Below are 18,394 nucleotides of genomic sequence, written 5' to 3'. Positions count from 1 at the left end.
ACTCAGACTCTCAGACTCCTTCTTCGAATCATGTGGGTAGTCAGAGGTTTATTCCCAAGGCTGAAATGGCTAACACAAGAGGGCAGAGTTTTAAGGTGCTTGGAAGTAAGTACAAAGGAGATGTCAGGGGTAAGATTTTTTTTATGCTGAGAGTGGTAAGTGCGTGAAATGGGCTGTCAGCAACAGTGGTGGAGACCGATACAATAGAGTCTTTTAAGGGACTCTTGGATAGGTACATGGAGCTTAGAAAAATAGAGGGCTATGGGTAACCCTAGGTAATTTCTAAAGTAAGTACATGTTCTGCAGAGCATTGTGGGCCAAAGGGCCTGTATTGTGCTGTAGATTTTCTATGTTTCTATAATGTTATTTTGATTGACAATTGAGCCAACTACGGTATACGGTTCTTAAAAGAACACTCAAATGTATGAAGACATACCCAGTTACAAACACACAGTCTCATCAGTCATAGCTAACAACTACATTGCTGCAGGCATATAATTTTGTGCACAACTGGGCCTGTACTTTAATCAGTGAATTATAGTGATGTGTGTGTGTGTATATATATATATATATATACACACACATACATATAAATATTAATTTCTACAGAACTACAGCCCAAGGTGAGAAATTCCAAAGTAAAACAATTGAAAATCGCCATGAGAATATCTTAAACCAATAATCAATTACATTTTTTGTCAATTCTGGACAGAGCTTTATTACCTTCGGATGAGAGTTCATTTATCGCATCCCAAGAACGTCTGATGCTTTCAGCACAGCCTTTTCCACTCTTTGAGAAGTCTTTAGTTACAATAGCATAGAAAGTTTCACATGGGGTTAAATCTTCAAACAGCCATATTGGAGCAGAAGCAGCAAGAGCTCTGGTATATACACAAATAGATTAAAAGTTAATGGTGCACGCATTAAACACTGTTAGTGTTTTAACATTGAAATTGGCCACTATTTCAACAATGTGATAGTAAAACAAGAATTAAGTTAATAATTTAAAAAATGTTCAGAATCCAGCATAGAATGGGAAAATGTGATTTGATTACTAAAGTATGGTTCACATTAAGAGATATGTAGAAGCATAATTATGATTACCTCTGATTTAATATAACCTATACCATGGATTAATTAAAAATAAAATACTTGAAAAAAAATGTTATCTAAATTTACCATAAAGAAAACCAAAGGAAGTCAGTTACTTCTAAGTAATGCATTTAGAAATGAGATGAAGGTGTGATAACCCCAAATCACAGGTATGCTCACCACAAATTACTTTGTGTTATCTAATCTAATCCTCAAACTAATACTCACCCAACAACAAAATTTGGATACTTCATTCTAAACCAAGCTGCCAACATTCCTCCGTAGGAACCTCCAATTGCAATAACAGGACTATTCTGAGCTCCAGGAATGGTCTGTTTGAGATTTCTAACAAGGACTGCAAAGTCAGCTAAAGCTTGTTCTGAAGTGAAGTAGTTCAGATACTTGGGATTCTAAAACAGAAACATTGACAAAACACTTACAATGAAAAACTAAAAGTAACAAGCTAATGACCTTTGGTATTCCAATATGATGTTAACAGACTTCCATAAATTACTAAAAATTGTATAACTGAAACTAATAGAATCAATAAAAATGCATTCACGTTCTGCATGACACATTCACCAGACAGTGTTTGACAGTTTAGTAACACAACAGTATCAATGAAAAACCTTCTTTGGTAATGATTTAAAGATGTGTTTTGGTACACTGTATTCCACAAACAACAGGTCCACACCTAAAATCGTGCAGGCATTTCAAGCTGATTTGGAGCATTAACATGCAGGTCAATTGAGAAAATCAGGTTGGTAATGGATCTCAAGAGAGAGCTTGTTGAATGCTTAGTTTTTACACCAGTTTGTTGTTGAGCCTACTATAGTTGGGAATCAGCTATATTGGATTGAGTGTTTTTTAATAAACAGGAGGTGATTAGGGAGTTTAAGGTAAAAGAACCCTTAGGAGACAGTGACTACAATATGACTGAGTTCAACTTGAAATTTGATAGGGCGAAAATAAAGTCTGATGTAGCAGTATTTCTGTGGAGTAAAGGAAATCATAGTGGTATGAGAGAGGAGTTGGGCAAAGTAAACTGGAAGAAGATGCTAGCAGGGATGACAGCAGAGCAGCAAAGGCTTTGAGTTTCTGGGAAAAATTAGGAAGGAGCAGGACAGATGTATTCCAAAAACAAAGAAATACTCAAATGGCAAAATAGTACCACCGTGGCTGATATGGGAAATCAAAGCGAATATAAAAGCAAAAGAGAGGGCATACAACGAAGCAAAAATTAACAGCAAGGTAGAAGATCAGGAAGCTTTCAAAAACCTACAGAGAGCAACTAAAAGAATCAATCGGAAGTAAAAGATGATATATGAAAGAAAGCTAGCAAACAACATCGAAGTGAATAATAAAAGCTTTTCAAGTATGTCAAAAATAAAAGAGAGATGAGAGTAGATATAGGACTGCTACAAAATGAAGCCAGAGAAATAATAACAGGGGAAAAGGAGGTAGCAGATGAAATAAATGAGTATTTTGCATCAGTGTTCACTGTGGAAGGCACTAGCAGTGTGCCAGATGATGAAGGGTGTGAAGGAAGAGAAGTGAATGCAGTTACTACTACAACAGAGAAGATGCTCCAAAAGCTGAAAGACCCAAGGGTGCATAAGCCACCTGGACCAGATGAACTGCATTCCAGTGCTCTGAAACAGGTAGTGGGAGAGATTGTGGAGGCATTATTAATGATTTTTCAAAAATCACTGGAGTAACATGGTGCCAAAGGACTGGAAAATTGCAAATGTCACTCCACTCTTTAAGAAAGGAAATGATAGACTAGTTAGCCTGACCTCAGTGGTTGGAAGATGTTGGCGTCAATAGTTAAGGAAGAGGTTACTTGGTGACACAGAACAAAATAGGACAAAGTCAACATGGTTTCCTTAAGGGAAAACCTTGCCTGCCGAACCTGTTGGATTACTTGAGGGGATTACAATGAGGATAGGTAAAGGGGATGCAGTGGATGTTGTGTATTTGGATTTTCAGAAGGCCTTTAACAAGGTGTTACCCAAGGCTACGTACCAAGTTAAGAGCCCAGGGTATTACAGAAAAGTTACTGGCATGGTTAGAGCATTAGTGATTGGTAGGAGGCAGCAAGTGGAAACAAAAGGATCCTTCTCTGGTTGGCTGCCGGTGACTAGTGACGTTCCACAGGGCTCAATGTTGGGACCACTTATTTTTATGATGTATATCAATGGTTTAGATGATGGAATAGATGACTTTGTTGACAAGTTTGCAGATGATATGAAGATTGGTGGAGGGACGGGTAGTGATGAGGAAACAGATAGGCTGCAGAAGGACTTAAGATTAGGAGAATGGGCAAGAAAGTGTCAAGGGAAATACAATCAACACACATAAAAATTGCCGGTGAATGCAGCAAGCCAGGCAGCATCTCTAGGAAGCGGTACAGTCGACCTTTTGGGCGGAGAACCTTCGTCAGGACTAACTGAAAGAAGAGCTAGTATGAGATTTGAAAGTGGGAGGGGGAGGAGGAGATCCAAAATGATAGAAGACAGGAGGGGGAGGGATGGAGCCAAGAGCTGGACAGTTGATTGGCAAAAGGGGTATGAGAGGATCATGGGACAGGAGGTCCGGGGAGAAAGACAGGGGGAGGGGGGAAGCCCAGAGGCTACTCAGACGGAATATAAGGTGTTGTTCCTCCAACCTGAGTGTGGCTTCATCTTTACGGTAGAGGAGGCCGTGGATAGACATGTCAGAATAGGAATGGGACGTACTCTTTTTCTCTCTCTCCTTTTCCTCTCTCTGTCCCTCTCACTATACTTCTTGCCCATCCTCTGGGCTTCCCCCCTCCCCCTTTCTTTCTCCCTAGGCCTCCCTAGACTTGGGAATCCTTGTGCGGAACACCCTAAAGTTTAACTTTCATGTTGAGTCAGTGGTGAGGAAGGCAAATGCAATGTTAGTATTCATTTCAAGAGATCTAGAATACAATATCAGGGATACGATGCCGAGGCTTTGTAAGGCCCTGGTGAGGCCTCACCTTGAGTGTTGTGAAGAGTTCTGGGCTCCTTATCTAAGAAAAGATGTGCTGGCATTGCAGAAGGTTCAGAGGAGGTTCACAAGGATGATTCCGGGAACGAAGGGGTTTTCATACGAGAAAAGTTTGATGGCTTTGTGTCTGTACTGGCTGGAATTTAGAAGGATGGCCCGGGGGGGGAATCTCATTGAAACCTTTCGAATGTTGAAAGGCCTAGACAGAGTAAATGTGGAAAGGATGTTTCCCCTGGTGGGGGAGTCTGGGGTAAGAGGGCACAGTCTCAGGATAGAGGGGCGTCCATTTAAAACAGAAAAGTTGAGGGATTTCTTTAGCCAGAGGGTGGTGAATTTGTGGAATTTGTCACCACAAGCAGCTGCGGAGACTAGGTCATTGGGTGTATTTAAGGCAGAAACTGATAGGTTCTCAATTGGACATGGCATCAAAGGTTACGGGGAGAAGGCCAGAGAGTGGGGTTAATAAAAGGATCAGCCATGATTGAATGGCAGAGAAGACTCGATGAGCCAATTGGCCTACATCTGCTCCTATGTCTTATGGTCTAAAAAGGTATAAACATGAATTGGACCAAGCTGCAGCTCCACACTTATTGCCCATGCAACTCCAGCAGCTGAACTTCCTTTATCTGTCACCCCCGACAGATCCAGATGTATCCTACATCTCATGGTGTGCTGTTCCGTGAAGCTGGGCAGTCCTCGGACGGCAACCTGTAGCCAGGCAGAGGACCCCAAGGCCCTCTCCTTGGAGCACTCCAGCAAACCTGCTGAGCTCACTGCTGTCAAAGATCAAACCTTTTAAAAATTATTTTTAATCAGACACATTTAAAGATACTTGAAATAGAATTTTTTAGCTTAAAACATTTTAAATCAAAAATTAAAAATAACAAACTTGATTTTTTTGTGACAGAAATTAGAAGCATCCATATTAAGCAAACTAAAGAGGGAAAAGCAACCAGCCTGCAACTAGCTTTTCAATCAGGTCAGCAATTCATTCGATTGAAAAGCGTTGTGCTACATATGACAGTGACCATTAGGGTACAGCCAAATTATCAAATGTAAAATGTATCCAGATGCAGAGCTCCACACATGCAATTCAATACCTGGTTCTAGCACTCAGCCCAATGGCATAGCAGGTGGTTAAAATGTGCTGGTATCAGGTGTCCACCTCCCTCACAATAACTGTGTTACAATGCACAGGTGAGGAAGTCAGGAACAAGCTAACTGACACATTGCAATCTCTCAGGGGATCACTGTGAACTGTTAGCTAGTGAGTAGCATTATCCGGCAAAATTATAACAATTACCTTATAGTTACCTTCATTTTGCTCACCATTCTACATAAAATGTCAATTTTTGCTGCAGATTGAACTGATGAAATTAAAGCATTAATCTACACCTTCACCTTTATTTCACCTCCCAAATACTGAATGTGACTTCAAACATACCGTCATTATTTCAATATGCAAAAAATAAGTACCAAGTCAAAAGTTTATATCATGAAGGAGATAGAGACAGTGTTTTTCCATAGATGCTGCCTGGCCTGCTGAGTTCCTCCAGCATTTTGCGTGTGTTGCTCGGATCTGCAGATTTTCTCTTGTTAGAGACAGCATTTGATTAAACAAACTTGCATGGAATAAATGTCTCAATACGTGAATCATGGTGAGCCATGCATGCTTGCCACTGGCTGACAGGAAAGTTATCTTACCTTGTACTGATCAGCAGAGTCACTGTCAGAAAAACTCTTGCTCATTATTCACTACGTAATTTCGGAATTAGGTTTAATATCACTCACATATGTCAAGAAATGTATTGTTTTACAGCAGCAGTTGTGACCAGAGTACACATAGATTAAGATGTTAGCTGTCCTGTGCTGGCACCAGTGGGATCAGCAGTTGGTCTGCCACCTGTCTTCAGGAGAAAGAGAGATAAGGAAAACAATGGAGCAGCATTTGGAGATGTTAATGAAGGGACGGGAGAGTTTAACGGAAGGAGAGCTGTCAAGATCGGCTCCCCCTTTGAACCCTGAACTGTTTGAAGTGATAGACAGGCGATACCCCAGCAGGGGAATAAAAAGGGACAGGTTCGCTAAGGCAGACACACACGACACCACGAGGTAACGACACCATGGAAGCGGTGTGCCTCCCACAAGTCGGTGGGAGTTTTGGAGGGCTGGTCGCGGGACCAAGCCATAGACGCACAGGGTGGAAAGGTACGATCGGCGGGAACCTGGTGTGTGTCCGCCCTTGCCTGGGTGCCAGGTTCACTGCAGAGAAACGATCGTATCTGGAAACGGAGGGGTCACAGTCGGTGACCTCAGAAGACATCACAAAGGGCTCGCCCGAAAGCTGGCTGCGAAGAATATTGAAGGTCTGTGTGGAAGCCGTTTGAATATTCATTCGTTTTTGCTCTCTCTCTCTCTCTCTCCTTCCCCCCACTGTCCATTGCCACGGCAATGATTACTGTGAACTGAACTGAACTCAATTGAACTGAACTTTGCGTCACTTTGAAACTGGTCATTTACCCCTAGACGACGATAGAGCTTGATTGATCCTGTTATCCTAATTCTGTGTACATGTGTGTTTATCATTGCTGAACTGTTGCATTTATTATCCTTTTGATTAGAGTACTGTGTTGTTTGTTTCTTTAATAAAACTTTCTTAGTTCTAGTAATCCAGACTCCAACTGAGTGATCCATTTCTGCTGGTTTGGCAACCCAGTTACGGGGTACATAACATAAGTGGGGTTCTCGTCCGCGATTTTGAACGCTAAATTTGGGACGGAGTGAATTGATTGGGTTAAAGTTCCCGAAAGAAAGAAAAGACAAACAGCAGAAATGGAGATTGAGGAATTTATAAAGGCGCCGACCTTGGAGGCATTAGAGGATGCCAGGAAAGCGGAATTGGCAGCTGTGGCCAAACGGTTGAATCTTGTTAAGGGGAAGTTGACAATGAGGAGAGAGGAGACGCACAGAGCTATCGTAGAGCACTATGTATCTAAAGGTGTGTTTCCCCAAGGGGAGCTAGAGGTGGTGTCTATTGAAAATTCTGCTGGAGATGCGGTACAGGTGCAGCTTGAAAAACTGAGACTCGAGCACAAGTTCCGGGTACGGCAGCTGGAACACGAAGAGAAAGAGAGGCAATGGGAGTGAGAAGGGAAAGAGAAACAGTTAGAAAGGCAGGAGAGAGAGAGACAGTTGGAGCGAGAAGAAAGGCAGTTGGAGCGAGAGGAGAAACAGAGGGAAAGGGAATTTGAGCTGGAGAAGTTAAAGATAAAGGCAGAGCAGGGCCCGTGCCGAACCAAGGTGGAGGGTTCCGGGCGACCCAGGAGGTTAGGCTGGTTCCCCCATTTGACGATACCGACGTGGATCGGTACTTTCTCCATTTCGAAAAAGTTGCTACAAGTCAGGACTGGCTGAGGGATAAGTGGGCTGTTTTGCTTCAGTGTGTACTGAAAGGGAAAGCCCAACAAGCTTACTCAGCTTTGTCCGCGGAAGATGCCCAGAGGTATGAGGTGGTGAAAGAGGCCATCCTCAGGATTTATGAGTTGGTCCCGGAGGCATACCGGCAGAGGTTCCGGAATGCGAGGAAGCAGTGGGACCGCACGTATTTAGAGTTCGCCCGTGAGATGCAGACATATTGTGAGCATTGGTGCGCCTCGAAGGGGGTAGATGGGGATTATGACAGACTGCTACAGCTGATCCTGATTGAGCAGTTTAAAGGTTGTGTCCCTGAGGGTATGAGACCCTACCTAGATGAGAAAGAGGCAGCCACGTTAGCTGCAACTGCTAAGTTAGCGGATGAGTATGCGTTGACGCATAAAATGAAGTTTGCCCCGAGTAAAGGCTACCAGAAGGGTAGTCAGGACGGCGGGGAGAGTCCGCCAGAAAAGTCAGAAAGTAAGCCGGGGACTAGTGAGAAGGATAAGGTAGACCAGGAGCAGTCTGGTAGGAAGTCTCCTGGGGTCGCCTGTTATAATTGTGGAAAAGCCGGACACTTTGCGTCCAGGTGCTTTGCCCCAAAGGAGGAGACGGGAAAAGGGAAAATGGCGATTTTGACTGGCTGTATCGAGCTGGTAAACGAACCGCTAGGAGAGGAAAGGTCTGCCAAAGTTCAGGAAAGGCGCAAGAGGTTTATCTTGGCCGGATTGGTGTCAGTGAAGGAGGGATTAAACCCAGTTTCAGTGCGGATCTGGAGAGACACGGGAGCGTGTCAGTCATTAGTATTGAAGAGTGTATTAGAGTTTAGTTCAGAGACCCAGACTGGGGAGGTCAAGGTGAAAGTTACTGGGGGAGGGACAGAGGCAGTCCCTTTGCACCAGATACACCTACAAAGCAACTTGGTCTCTGGACTAGTCACGATCAGGGTGAGGCCCGAACTACCGATGAAAGGCGTGGAAGTCTTGCTCAGTAATGACCTCGCCGGGGGAATCGTGTTCCCAGCCGTGAGATTGACAGGTCAGCCTGCCAGCATTGAGGCCCTGCCCATGGACTCACAGGTTCATCCCGGGATTGCCGAAGTAAATTTAGCTGAGATGTACCAGGAGGAGGTAGAAAGTGAAAAGAAGGAGTGTAGTGAAACAAGAGGTAGTGAGGGAGCTGAGACAGACTTTGCATTAGCCAGGAAGGAAGTTGTGCAGGCGCAGGAGCGAGACGAGGGGCTGATGGTTTTGGCGGAGACAGCTCTCTCTGACGCAGAATTAAGAAGGGAGCCAGTAGACTATTGTGTGGAGGAGGAAGTGCTAAGGAAGGAAGGGAGACCAAGTACCGCAGATAAGGAATGGGGGATGGTGCAAAAAATCTCTGAGGATGAGATTTTTAACCTAGCCCACAAGGTACCCCTTGGTGGACATTTTGAGGTGCTGAAGGAAACAGTTGGTGGAATCATGAAAGAGGTTTACCGGCTGCACAGGAGGAAGGATGTTAGTGATTATGGCAGATGCGAACTGAGATGGTCACAGGCTTTTGATATGCTAACGAACCTAGTTGGTATTAGTGCGGAAATCAATGAAGCTAGGGTTCCCCCGATAAGAAAAAAGAACCATTTTGAAAAGATGAGTATGGTATCGACCAGATGGGAGAAGGCTATTGTTTTGGCCAGCTCTGCTGATAAGGTCTCTCCCTTAATCCCCGAACAAAGCAACTCTTTAGGAGAAGTAATTAAACGGCTCGCACACGTGTGTTTGATTGTCCCGAGGCGATGCAAAGAACTGGGACGTTGGGCGGCGTTTGTTACGCTAGGTCAGCCTAGTGAGCAACAGCCCTATAGAATGAGTAATTCAGTGATGAAAGGGCTAACGAACACAGAAGTGTGTACTGGCGATGTGATACGGCTGTCTGAAGCCAGCTTGATAGTGAACCTTGAAAAAAAATGAGTTCGGCCACACGAAGGTCACTTATCTGGGAAGTGTGGTAACACAGGGGCAGCTGGCAGCGATGCAAGCTAAAGTGCGGGCTATCTCTGACATCCCAACCCCGACAGACAAGAGGGCCCTCAGAAGGCTCTTGGAGATGGTGGGGTACTGTAGGAAGTTTTGCAATAACTCTGCAGTTACTACCCCTCCCCCTCCTACTAAGCCCTTGTGACAGAAAACTAAGTCGGAATGGGACGACCCTTGTTATTGTGGTCCGGGACGAAACCCAATGAGAGGTTACATTGATCGCAATTCATCAGTCTTTTCGGCCACTATGAAGTTTGCTAAGTTGGAGCCTGGGTTAAGGGATTATTAATAACACATATAAAAGGAACAGAAAATGTGACTGCTGACTGTCTGTCAGGTGTTGACAACTTAAAAATTCGCTGTATTAGCCAAATAGCTGATGAAGATGTATATTTGTGTGTATCAAATAATGTATTCATGTTTGTAATTTTTACCCCGGTAAAAATCCTTAAAGGTGAGGGGTGTGACGACAGTACACATAGATTAAGATGTTAGCTGTCCTGTGCTGGCACCAGTGGGATCAGCAGTTGGTCTGCCACCTGTCTTCAGGAGAAAGAGAGATAAGGAAAACAATGGAGCAGCATTTGGAGATGTTAATGAAGGGACGGGAGAGTTTAACGGAAGGAGAGCTGTCAAGATCGGCTCCCCCTTTGAACCCTGAACTGTTTGAAGTGATAGACAGGCAATACCCCAGCAGGGGAATAAAAAGGGACAGGTTCGCTAAGGCAGACACACACGACACCATGAGGTAACGACACCATGGAAGCGGTGTGCCTCCCACAAGTCGGTGGGAGTTTTGGAGGGCTGGTCGCGGGACCAAGCCATAGACGCACAGGGTGGAAAGGTACGATCGGCGGGAACCTGGTGTGTGTCCGCCCTTGCCTGGGTGCCAGGTTCACTGCAGAGAAACGATCGTATCTGGAAACGGAGGGGTCACAGTCGGTGACCTCAGAAGACATCACAAGGGGCTCGCCCGAAAGCTGGCTGCGAAGAATATCGAAGGTCTGTGTGGAAGCCGTTTGAATATTCATTCGTTTTTGCTCTCTCTCTCTCCTTCCCCCCACTGTCCATTGCCACGGCAATGATTACTGTGAACTGAACTGAACTCAATTGAACTGAACTTTGCGTCACTTTGAAACTGGTCATTTACCCCTAGACGACGATAGAGCTTGATTGATCCTGTTATCCTAATTCTGTGTACATGTGTGTTTATCATTGCTGAACTGTTGCATTTATTATCCTTTTGATTAGAGTACTGTGTTGCTTGTTTCTTTAATAAAACTTTCTTAGTTCTAGTAATCCAGACTCCAACTGAGTGATCCATTTCTGCTGGTTTGGCAACCCAGTTACGGGGTACGTAACACAGTACATATTAGTTTTATAAAATTATAAATTATAATAGGTATATACAGCAAATTCCAGTTAACTGGGACACATCGGGGATTTTGGCCCAATTAAGCGGCTGCCCCAGTTAGCTGAAGTTTCATGGAATTAGTTAAAGAGGAGCAAAAAAGTCAGAGTAACAAATTATATTTTTAAATGAAATATTGAACAAATTAGGACACTACCAAGAGCACTACAGGACTATAAAACTCTATTATTTCCTAATAATATTGACAGAGGAATTCATCCAGTGTACGTAATGAAATTCTTCATAGTTTGTAACATGTTGAAGTAATTAAGTCATTTCATTTTCATTCCCAGCCGTTTCTGGCATCTGCAATCCTGGATGCTTAAAACCATAGTGAGCAAAACAGTTCTGAATTGTCTTACTGCTTATTTCTTGCTATCAGTGACAAAAATCACTGTTTTTTTTTAATACAAGCCTTTCAGCATCTCCTGCCCCAATTCAACAGCATAGTGTCCCAAATAAACTAAGGGAATCCCGGCAATTTTCTCAATTAGCTTTTGTTCTTTAAGAGTCATCTCAAATACGTAGCTTCCCTGATTAGCCAATTGCCCAATGAACCTGAATCCAGAGCATGTGTGAGCGTGCGTGTACGTGCGAGAGAGCGTGTGTGTGTATCTACATAACAATGGGTGCTGCCTTTTTCAGCCATCGCATTTTGAAGGTGGGGGTTAGTGCCTGTGATGGAGCTAGCTGAGTTTACAACATTCTGCATCTTTAATTTGGTTTTCAATTCTCAATCAACATTTTCAGAATGCATGATCCTTAAGCAAAAGTTGATGATCAAGTCAAAAGCAAATGACAAAGCCCCTAGTGAAATTTATGAAATAATAAAACTTTAGAAACAGGAAATGTAGTCCGTACTTTGCACAACATGAATTCTGTAATACATGTTATTTCCAGTACCACTTCGTTTTCCTGTCAGTACTTGCAATCTTTTCCAAATCTCTAACTCAACGTTTTTGCTGGTTTTGATCAAAATAAAACTAAAAACTAACACACACAAAACAAAATGCTGAAGAACTCAGTAAGTCAGGCAGGTCCTGTGGAAGAAAATAAACAATCGAGATTTTGGTCCAAGACCCTTTATCAAGATTGAAAGGGGACAGAAACCAGAGTAAAAAGGTGGGTGGGTGGGGGAGGAGGAGAACTGGCTGGCAGTTGATAGTTAGATTAATTCATAACTGCAGAACTGACATGGTTAACTCAGAAGCAAACTCAATAAGAATGTGCATTTATATAGCACCATGTAACAGCAGCCAGAAATGAAGCCAAAGGCTATGTCTTGAATGCCAAATCTATTTACAATTCTCATAGTGTGGTCAGAAATGGACAGAGTGAGCAATTTCAAGTTCCTGGGTATCAATATCTCTGAGGACCTAACCTGGTCACAAGATATTGATGCAACTATAAAGAAGGTAAGATAGCGGCTATATTTCATGAGGAGTTTGAGGAGATCTGGTTTGTCACCTAAAACACTCAAAATCCTCTACAGATGTACCATGGAGAGCATTCTGACTGGCTACATCAGTTTGACGTGGTGGTGGTGGGGTGGGTAATACTGCACAAAATCAAAGTAAGTTGCAGAAAATTGTAAAATTAGTCAACTCCATCATGGGTACTAGCCTCCATAGTATCCAAAACATCTTCAAGGAACGGTGCCTCAGAAAAATGGCATCCATTATTAAGGACCCTCACCATAAAGGACATACCTCCTTCTCATTGTTACATCAGGAAGGAGGTACAGAAGCATAAAGACATACACTCAATGATTCAAGAACAGCTACTTCCTCTCTGCCATCCCATTTCTGAATGGACATTGAACGTTATTTATTCTTTTATTTCTGCTTTTACACTACTTATTTTAAGTTAACTACTTATATACACGTTTTTTCTATATTTATCATGTATCGCATTGTACTGCTGCCACAAAGTTAACAAATTTCACAACATATGCCAGTGACCTGATAAAACCTGATTCTGATTCTAGTGTTCAATATGCGCCATTAAATCTGATCTTTCTGCAGATTTCTAGTAACAACAGAAGAAAAAGATAGCAATGGCTGTGAAGTTTTCAAAAGAACTGAAAATATTTGTCTGTCAAGTATATAGTCGAAGTTTAGAAAGCATTTTTTTAACAACTTACACTGAATGCTTTTTTTCCAAAAGGTACAGACTCTCCATAATATCTATGTTCAGCAAACACCAACATGGCACCCAGTTCCTTAGAGATATCCCACATAAAACCCTAAAAAAAAAAGCATTTTTTATTTTAAAAAGCTGTAATTTCAACAGTAACCAAAAAATAAACCCTTTAAAAAAGTTGTGATGAAGTAAATTAAGCAAAAGGAAAAAAAAGCAAACCAGTTAACACTTCCAACCTTAGATATGGCCTAGCTTTCAACTAGAATTAGAGAATGATGGCATTTTTTTTCTATTTTAAGAGCCAAGAGAGATGGGAAAAATAGATAACCAATCAAGGGTAAAGACCATTTAAGACCTTCACATGTTTCTATTTGAATTTGGCTAGGTGATTGCCTTATCAAACCTTTTCTGTATATGCAAGTCAACAATGTAAAATAGATTTTTTTAAAAATGGGAGTTAAGCAAAAAATATTAGAATGAAAAATATAAAGAAGAAAGATAAAATTTTGAAAGAGTGTGATTCTGGAGCCTTTGACTGTACTCTATAGTACACTATCTGTATAGAGAGGAATAGAGTCGAGAGCAATGTTATCAAACTTATTTTACGTTGAAAAGAATTTCAAAGTGTCAAAGGTGGTGGCATAGCCAGATACACGAAAGACATTTAAGAAACTCATAGATGGCCACATGAAAGATAGAACAATGGAGGGCAACGTGGAAGGTAAGGATTGGATTGATCTTGGAGACCCTAAAAAGGTTGGCACATCGTGGGCCAAAGGGCCTGTACTGTTCTATGTTACTTTCGGTATCACTAGCTATCCTTTGATGGGTTGTTTGGGCTGCAGATGGGCATGACCAAACTGAAGAATCCATACATTCTTTGTTAATCTACCATCGGTTGGAGACAACAACATCTTGGATTTATATGCCATACTTATTACAGATAGCAGCTGTAGTATTTAAATCTGAAGCGCTGAGGAACAATAATCAGAAAAGCTTTAAGTTTGTCAAAAAAAACTCAGTTTACTTATCTCATTCAGGGAAGGAATTCTGCCATACAATTGGCTTTTATGTGACACACAACCTACTCCATGCGGTTGATTGCTGAAAGCCCTTTAAGTTTTCTTAGCAAGCCACTTAGTTGTACCATAACTACCACGTTCAAATGGAGTAGGGAAAAGAAAACAAGAAAGGCCACCGGTCTAGTTAACCTTGCCAAGCCTCCTTCATAAACATCTGCAATTGAGAGAGAAGTCCTGAAAAAAAATGCAACAGCCTGTATAAGCCATGCACCCTCTCTAGGGAGAGATGGGATCACTCAGCATAAAGGGGGAAATATTTGTTTGGATGCAGAGAATGTGAGTGAGGCACGTAATGAGAACTTTGCTTCAGTATTTACCAAGGAAAAGTATATGAGGACCAGGACATCAATGCTGAGTGTATAAATAAGTTAGGGTGTTTAGAGATCAAGGAGGAAGTGTGAAGCCTTCTAATGAGTATTAATGTGGATTAAGTCCCCAAGGCTTGATGGGATTTACACTAGGTTATTGAAGGATGCAAGGGACGAGATTGCTGGGACCTTGACAAGTATCTTAGTGTCTTCTCTAACCACAGGCGAGGTCCCAGCGGACTGGCAAGTGGCTAATGTTGTATCTCCAATTAAAAAGGAAAGCTTATGGCATGCTGGCCTTCATAACAAGGGGAATTGAGTATCAGAGCAAAGAGGTCCTTCTGCAGCTGTACAGGGCTCTGGTGAGACCACACCTGGAGTACAGTGTGCAGTTTTGGTCTCCAAATTTGAGGAAGGACATTCTTGCTATTGAGGGAGTGCAGCGTAGGTTCACAAGGTTAATTCCCCGGATGGCAGGACTGTCATAGTGATTGGACTTGTATACTCTGGAATTTAGAAGGCTGAGGGGGGATCTTATTGAAATATATAAGATTATTAAGGGATTGGACACGCTAGAGGCAGGAAGCATGTTCTCGCTGATGGGTGAGTCCAGAACCAGAGGCCACAGTTCGAGAATAAAGGGTAGGCCATTTAGAACGGAGTTGAGGAAAAACTTTTTCACCCAGAGAGTGGTGGATATATGGAATGCTCTGCCCTAAAAGGCTGTGGAGGCCAAGTCTCTGGATGCTTTCAAGAAAGAGATGGATAGAGCTCTTAAAGATAGCGGAATCAAAGGTTATGGGGATAAGGCAGGAACTGGATACTGATTGTGGATGATCAGCCATGATCACAGTGAATGGGGTGCTGGCTCGAAGGGCCGAATGGCCTACTCCTGCACCTATTGTCTATTGGAAACAAGGGAAAGTCCTGGGAACTATAAACCAGTGAGTCTCACATCAGTTTCAGGGAAATTCCTGGAAAAAATCCTTAGGGACAGGATATATGAGCCTTTGGAACCCCGTAGCCTAACTAGGGAGGGCCAGCATGGCTTTGTGCAGAGCAGGTTGTATCTTACCAACTTGATCGAGTTTTTTGACAAGGTGATGACAGAGATTGAGGAGGGTAGGGCAGTGGATGTTGTCTAGTAAGGCTTTTAACAAAGTCACTCATGGGAGGCGAATCCAGAAGATTAAAGTGCATGGGGTCTGCAGCTAATTGGCTGTTTGGATTCAGACTGGCTTGTGCGTAAGTGATACAGGGTGGTGGTCAAAGGGACTTATTTGAACTGGAGGTCTGTAGTTCGTGGTGTGCTGCAAGGTCCTATTCTGGGACCTCTGCTGTTTGTGATGTATATTAACGAGTTGGATGAAAATGTAAATGGGAGGGTTAGTAAGTTTGTGGATGATACCAAGACTGGTGTAGCTGTGGATAGAGTAGAAGACTGACAAACAATACAGCATGACATAGATCAGTTGCAGATGTGAGCAGAGAAACGGCAGATGGAGATTAACCCGGATAAATGTGAAGTGTTGCACTTAGGTAGAGCAAATGCAAGGAGACAGTACACTGTTAGGAGCAAACTCCTTAAAAGTGTTGATGAGCAGCGAGATCTTGGGATCGAAGTTCATAGCTACTTAAAAGTGGCTGCACAGGTTGATAAGGTGGCTAAGAAGGCTTAATGGAATGGGTGCTTTTATTAGCTGGGGCATTAAGTTCAAAAGTCAAGAGGGTATGTTGTAACTTTATAAAACTCTGATTAGGCCACATCTAGAATATTGCATACAGTTCTGGTCACCCCACTATAGGAAAGATGCTGGGGCTTTGGAGAGGGTGCAGAAGAGGTTTACCAGGATGCTGCCTGGTTTAGAGGGCACGTGCTACCATGAGAGGCCGGGTAAACCCGGGTTGTTTTCTCTAGAGCACCAGAGGCTTAGAGGAGAGCTGATAAAAGCTTTACAAGATTATAATAGGTATTGACAGAGCAGACACACAGTACCTGCTTCCCAGGTTTGAAATGTCTAATACCAGAGAGCTTGCATTGAAGGTGGGGGGGGGGGGAGATAGAGTCAAGGGTTATGTGAAAGGCAAGTTTTTTACTCAAGAGTCATGGCTGCCTGGAATGGTAGCAGAGGCAAATACATGAGAGGCTTTTAATAGAGGTTTGGATAGGCACATGGATGTAAGGATGTTGGAGGGATTTGGACATTGTGTAGGTAGGAGCAATTGGTGTTTAGATGTTTTTGATTTCCTTTTTCAGCTGGTTTGACAGAACATAGTAGGCCAAATGGTCTGTCCTGTGCTGTACTGTTCTATGTTCTATAAAGGTAGCCTGGTAGCACTATTGTAGCTGCCAAACTGAGAGTGCAGCAGTTAGTGAATGAACTACCACAAGGAATAAACCTACTCAAACCCACCCTCACCAATCTGTCTTCAGTAGATGCATCTGCTCCATGATAGCACGAGCAGTGGAGAAATAGTCCTATCTACACACCACAGGTATTATCCTGTGTTGTGTTGTACTGCAATTGTGCTGAACAGGATAGAATAGACAGACTGCTCAAAATAGAGTAATCTTGATCCTTGACCATCAGAAGAAGCAGAAATATACTTCACCATATCTGCATGCTGTCAGTGGCAACACACACACACAAAATGATGAGACAACAACCTAGGAAAGCTGCAAAGCAAAACTAAACTCAGAAACCAAGGTAATTATCTAAAGCTTTAGAGCACTGAGCAAAGCCCAATTTCTGCACTGCCTCCTATTCATGAATTTGTCCCATGATATCTCCACAACTTTTTTTCAGTCACTGAAGAAAAATTGTAAAAGTGAAAAATACAACAAAAATCAGTGAAAGCAATAGAGTAATCATAAAAGCAGGTGGCTAACAATAGTACGGAAGTTCATAGTCAGAGAAGCGGGTAAAAGCACAGGAAGAAACTTAAATAGAATTGTTGGAAACTGAAAGCACAGCAAAAGAAAACACAGCTTAACTGAGACAAACACAACTTTAGATTATCACAATAGGACACCAATTTTCAAAAAAATGTACGGCAGTGTCACAATTGTGTCAAATTAATAAACATTTTCACACCTGCAAAGAAGTGGTTTAGCAGATCTAAACATGGGAATTTGTAACTTCGTAAATATATTATCCTAACTACAAATAGAATATACAGAAACTTGTCTTTCAAATATTGCTGCAAAGCTGCCAGTAGGTGTTATAAATCTCATAATTGAGATACATTTTAGAATTATAAAATGGTAAAATCATTTTATAGTATCATTGCTTTTCTGTTTACAGGGGAAACCTTAAACTGACACCCAGAAACCTGAGTTATCCAAGCATAATAAAATTCAGATAAAAAGAGGATGTACTTTTACTCAGATATATGATATTTACCTCAAATGTAATATTATGCAGCAGAATACTAACCCTGCTCTTCCCTCTTCCCTTCCAGCTCATAAACTAAATAAGGCATAAAATTATTTCAAAACAAATGTCCAGGTAAAAGAAGAACTGTGGATTGAAACCATGTGTTGACATAATTCTTTCTTAATTACTATTCGGTAATCTATCTCCAAAATTCTCCAGCAGAGTCTGCTGAGGACAGGATAGGGCTCAGTAACACCAAAACTGCAGGCAATATGTTCTGAGTTCACAAGTATATTGGGGACAGATAAAACAACTATATCAAATACAGAACCCAAGGTAAATTTGTTTGAGAGAAAGGAAGGAAATCTTCCAAAGCAAATGGTTCTTACCGTATTATTACAGAACCATGTGATGTCGCCCTCGTTTCCTGTATAGAAAAGAATGGGGCCTCCATCCTGATTCCAATATGCATCAGTTATCAAGTACCTTTGTTTGAATGTGGAATCTTCAACAAATCCAAAGTGATCAATCTGTT

General features: G+C 42.2%; 1 protein-coding gene across 1 annotated transcript in view; it reads right to left on the bottom strand.

The window, feature by feature from the left end:
• Positions 1-18,394, bottom strand: part of prcp (prolylcarboxypeptidase (angiotensinase C)) — a 41,086-nt gene that overhangs the window by 21,147 nt on the left and 1,545 nt on the right. Inside the window, exons 2-5 of the mRNA XM_063053963.1 lie at positions 18,249-18,389; positions 13,094-13,195; positions 1,321-1,502; positions 724-881 (exon numbers count right to left, since the gene is read on the bottom strand). Coding sequence (XP_062910033.1) covers positions 724-881; positions 1,321-1,502; positions 13,094-13,195; positions 18,249-18,389 — 583 coding nt within the window. The remainder of the gene's footprint in view (positions 1-723; positions 882-1,320; positions 1,503-13,093; positions 13,196-18,248; positions 18,390-18,394) is intronic.

Source organism: Mobula hypostoma, chromosome 7 (genome assembly GCF_963921235.1).
Source record: "Mobula hypostoma chromosome 7, sMobHyp1.1, whole genome shotgun sequence".
Lineage (NCBI taxonomy): Eukaryota > Metazoa > Chordata > Chondrichthyes > Myliobatiformes > Myliobatidae > Mobula > Mobula hypostoma.
This window is presented reverse-complemented; position numbering and strand designations above follow the sequence as displayed.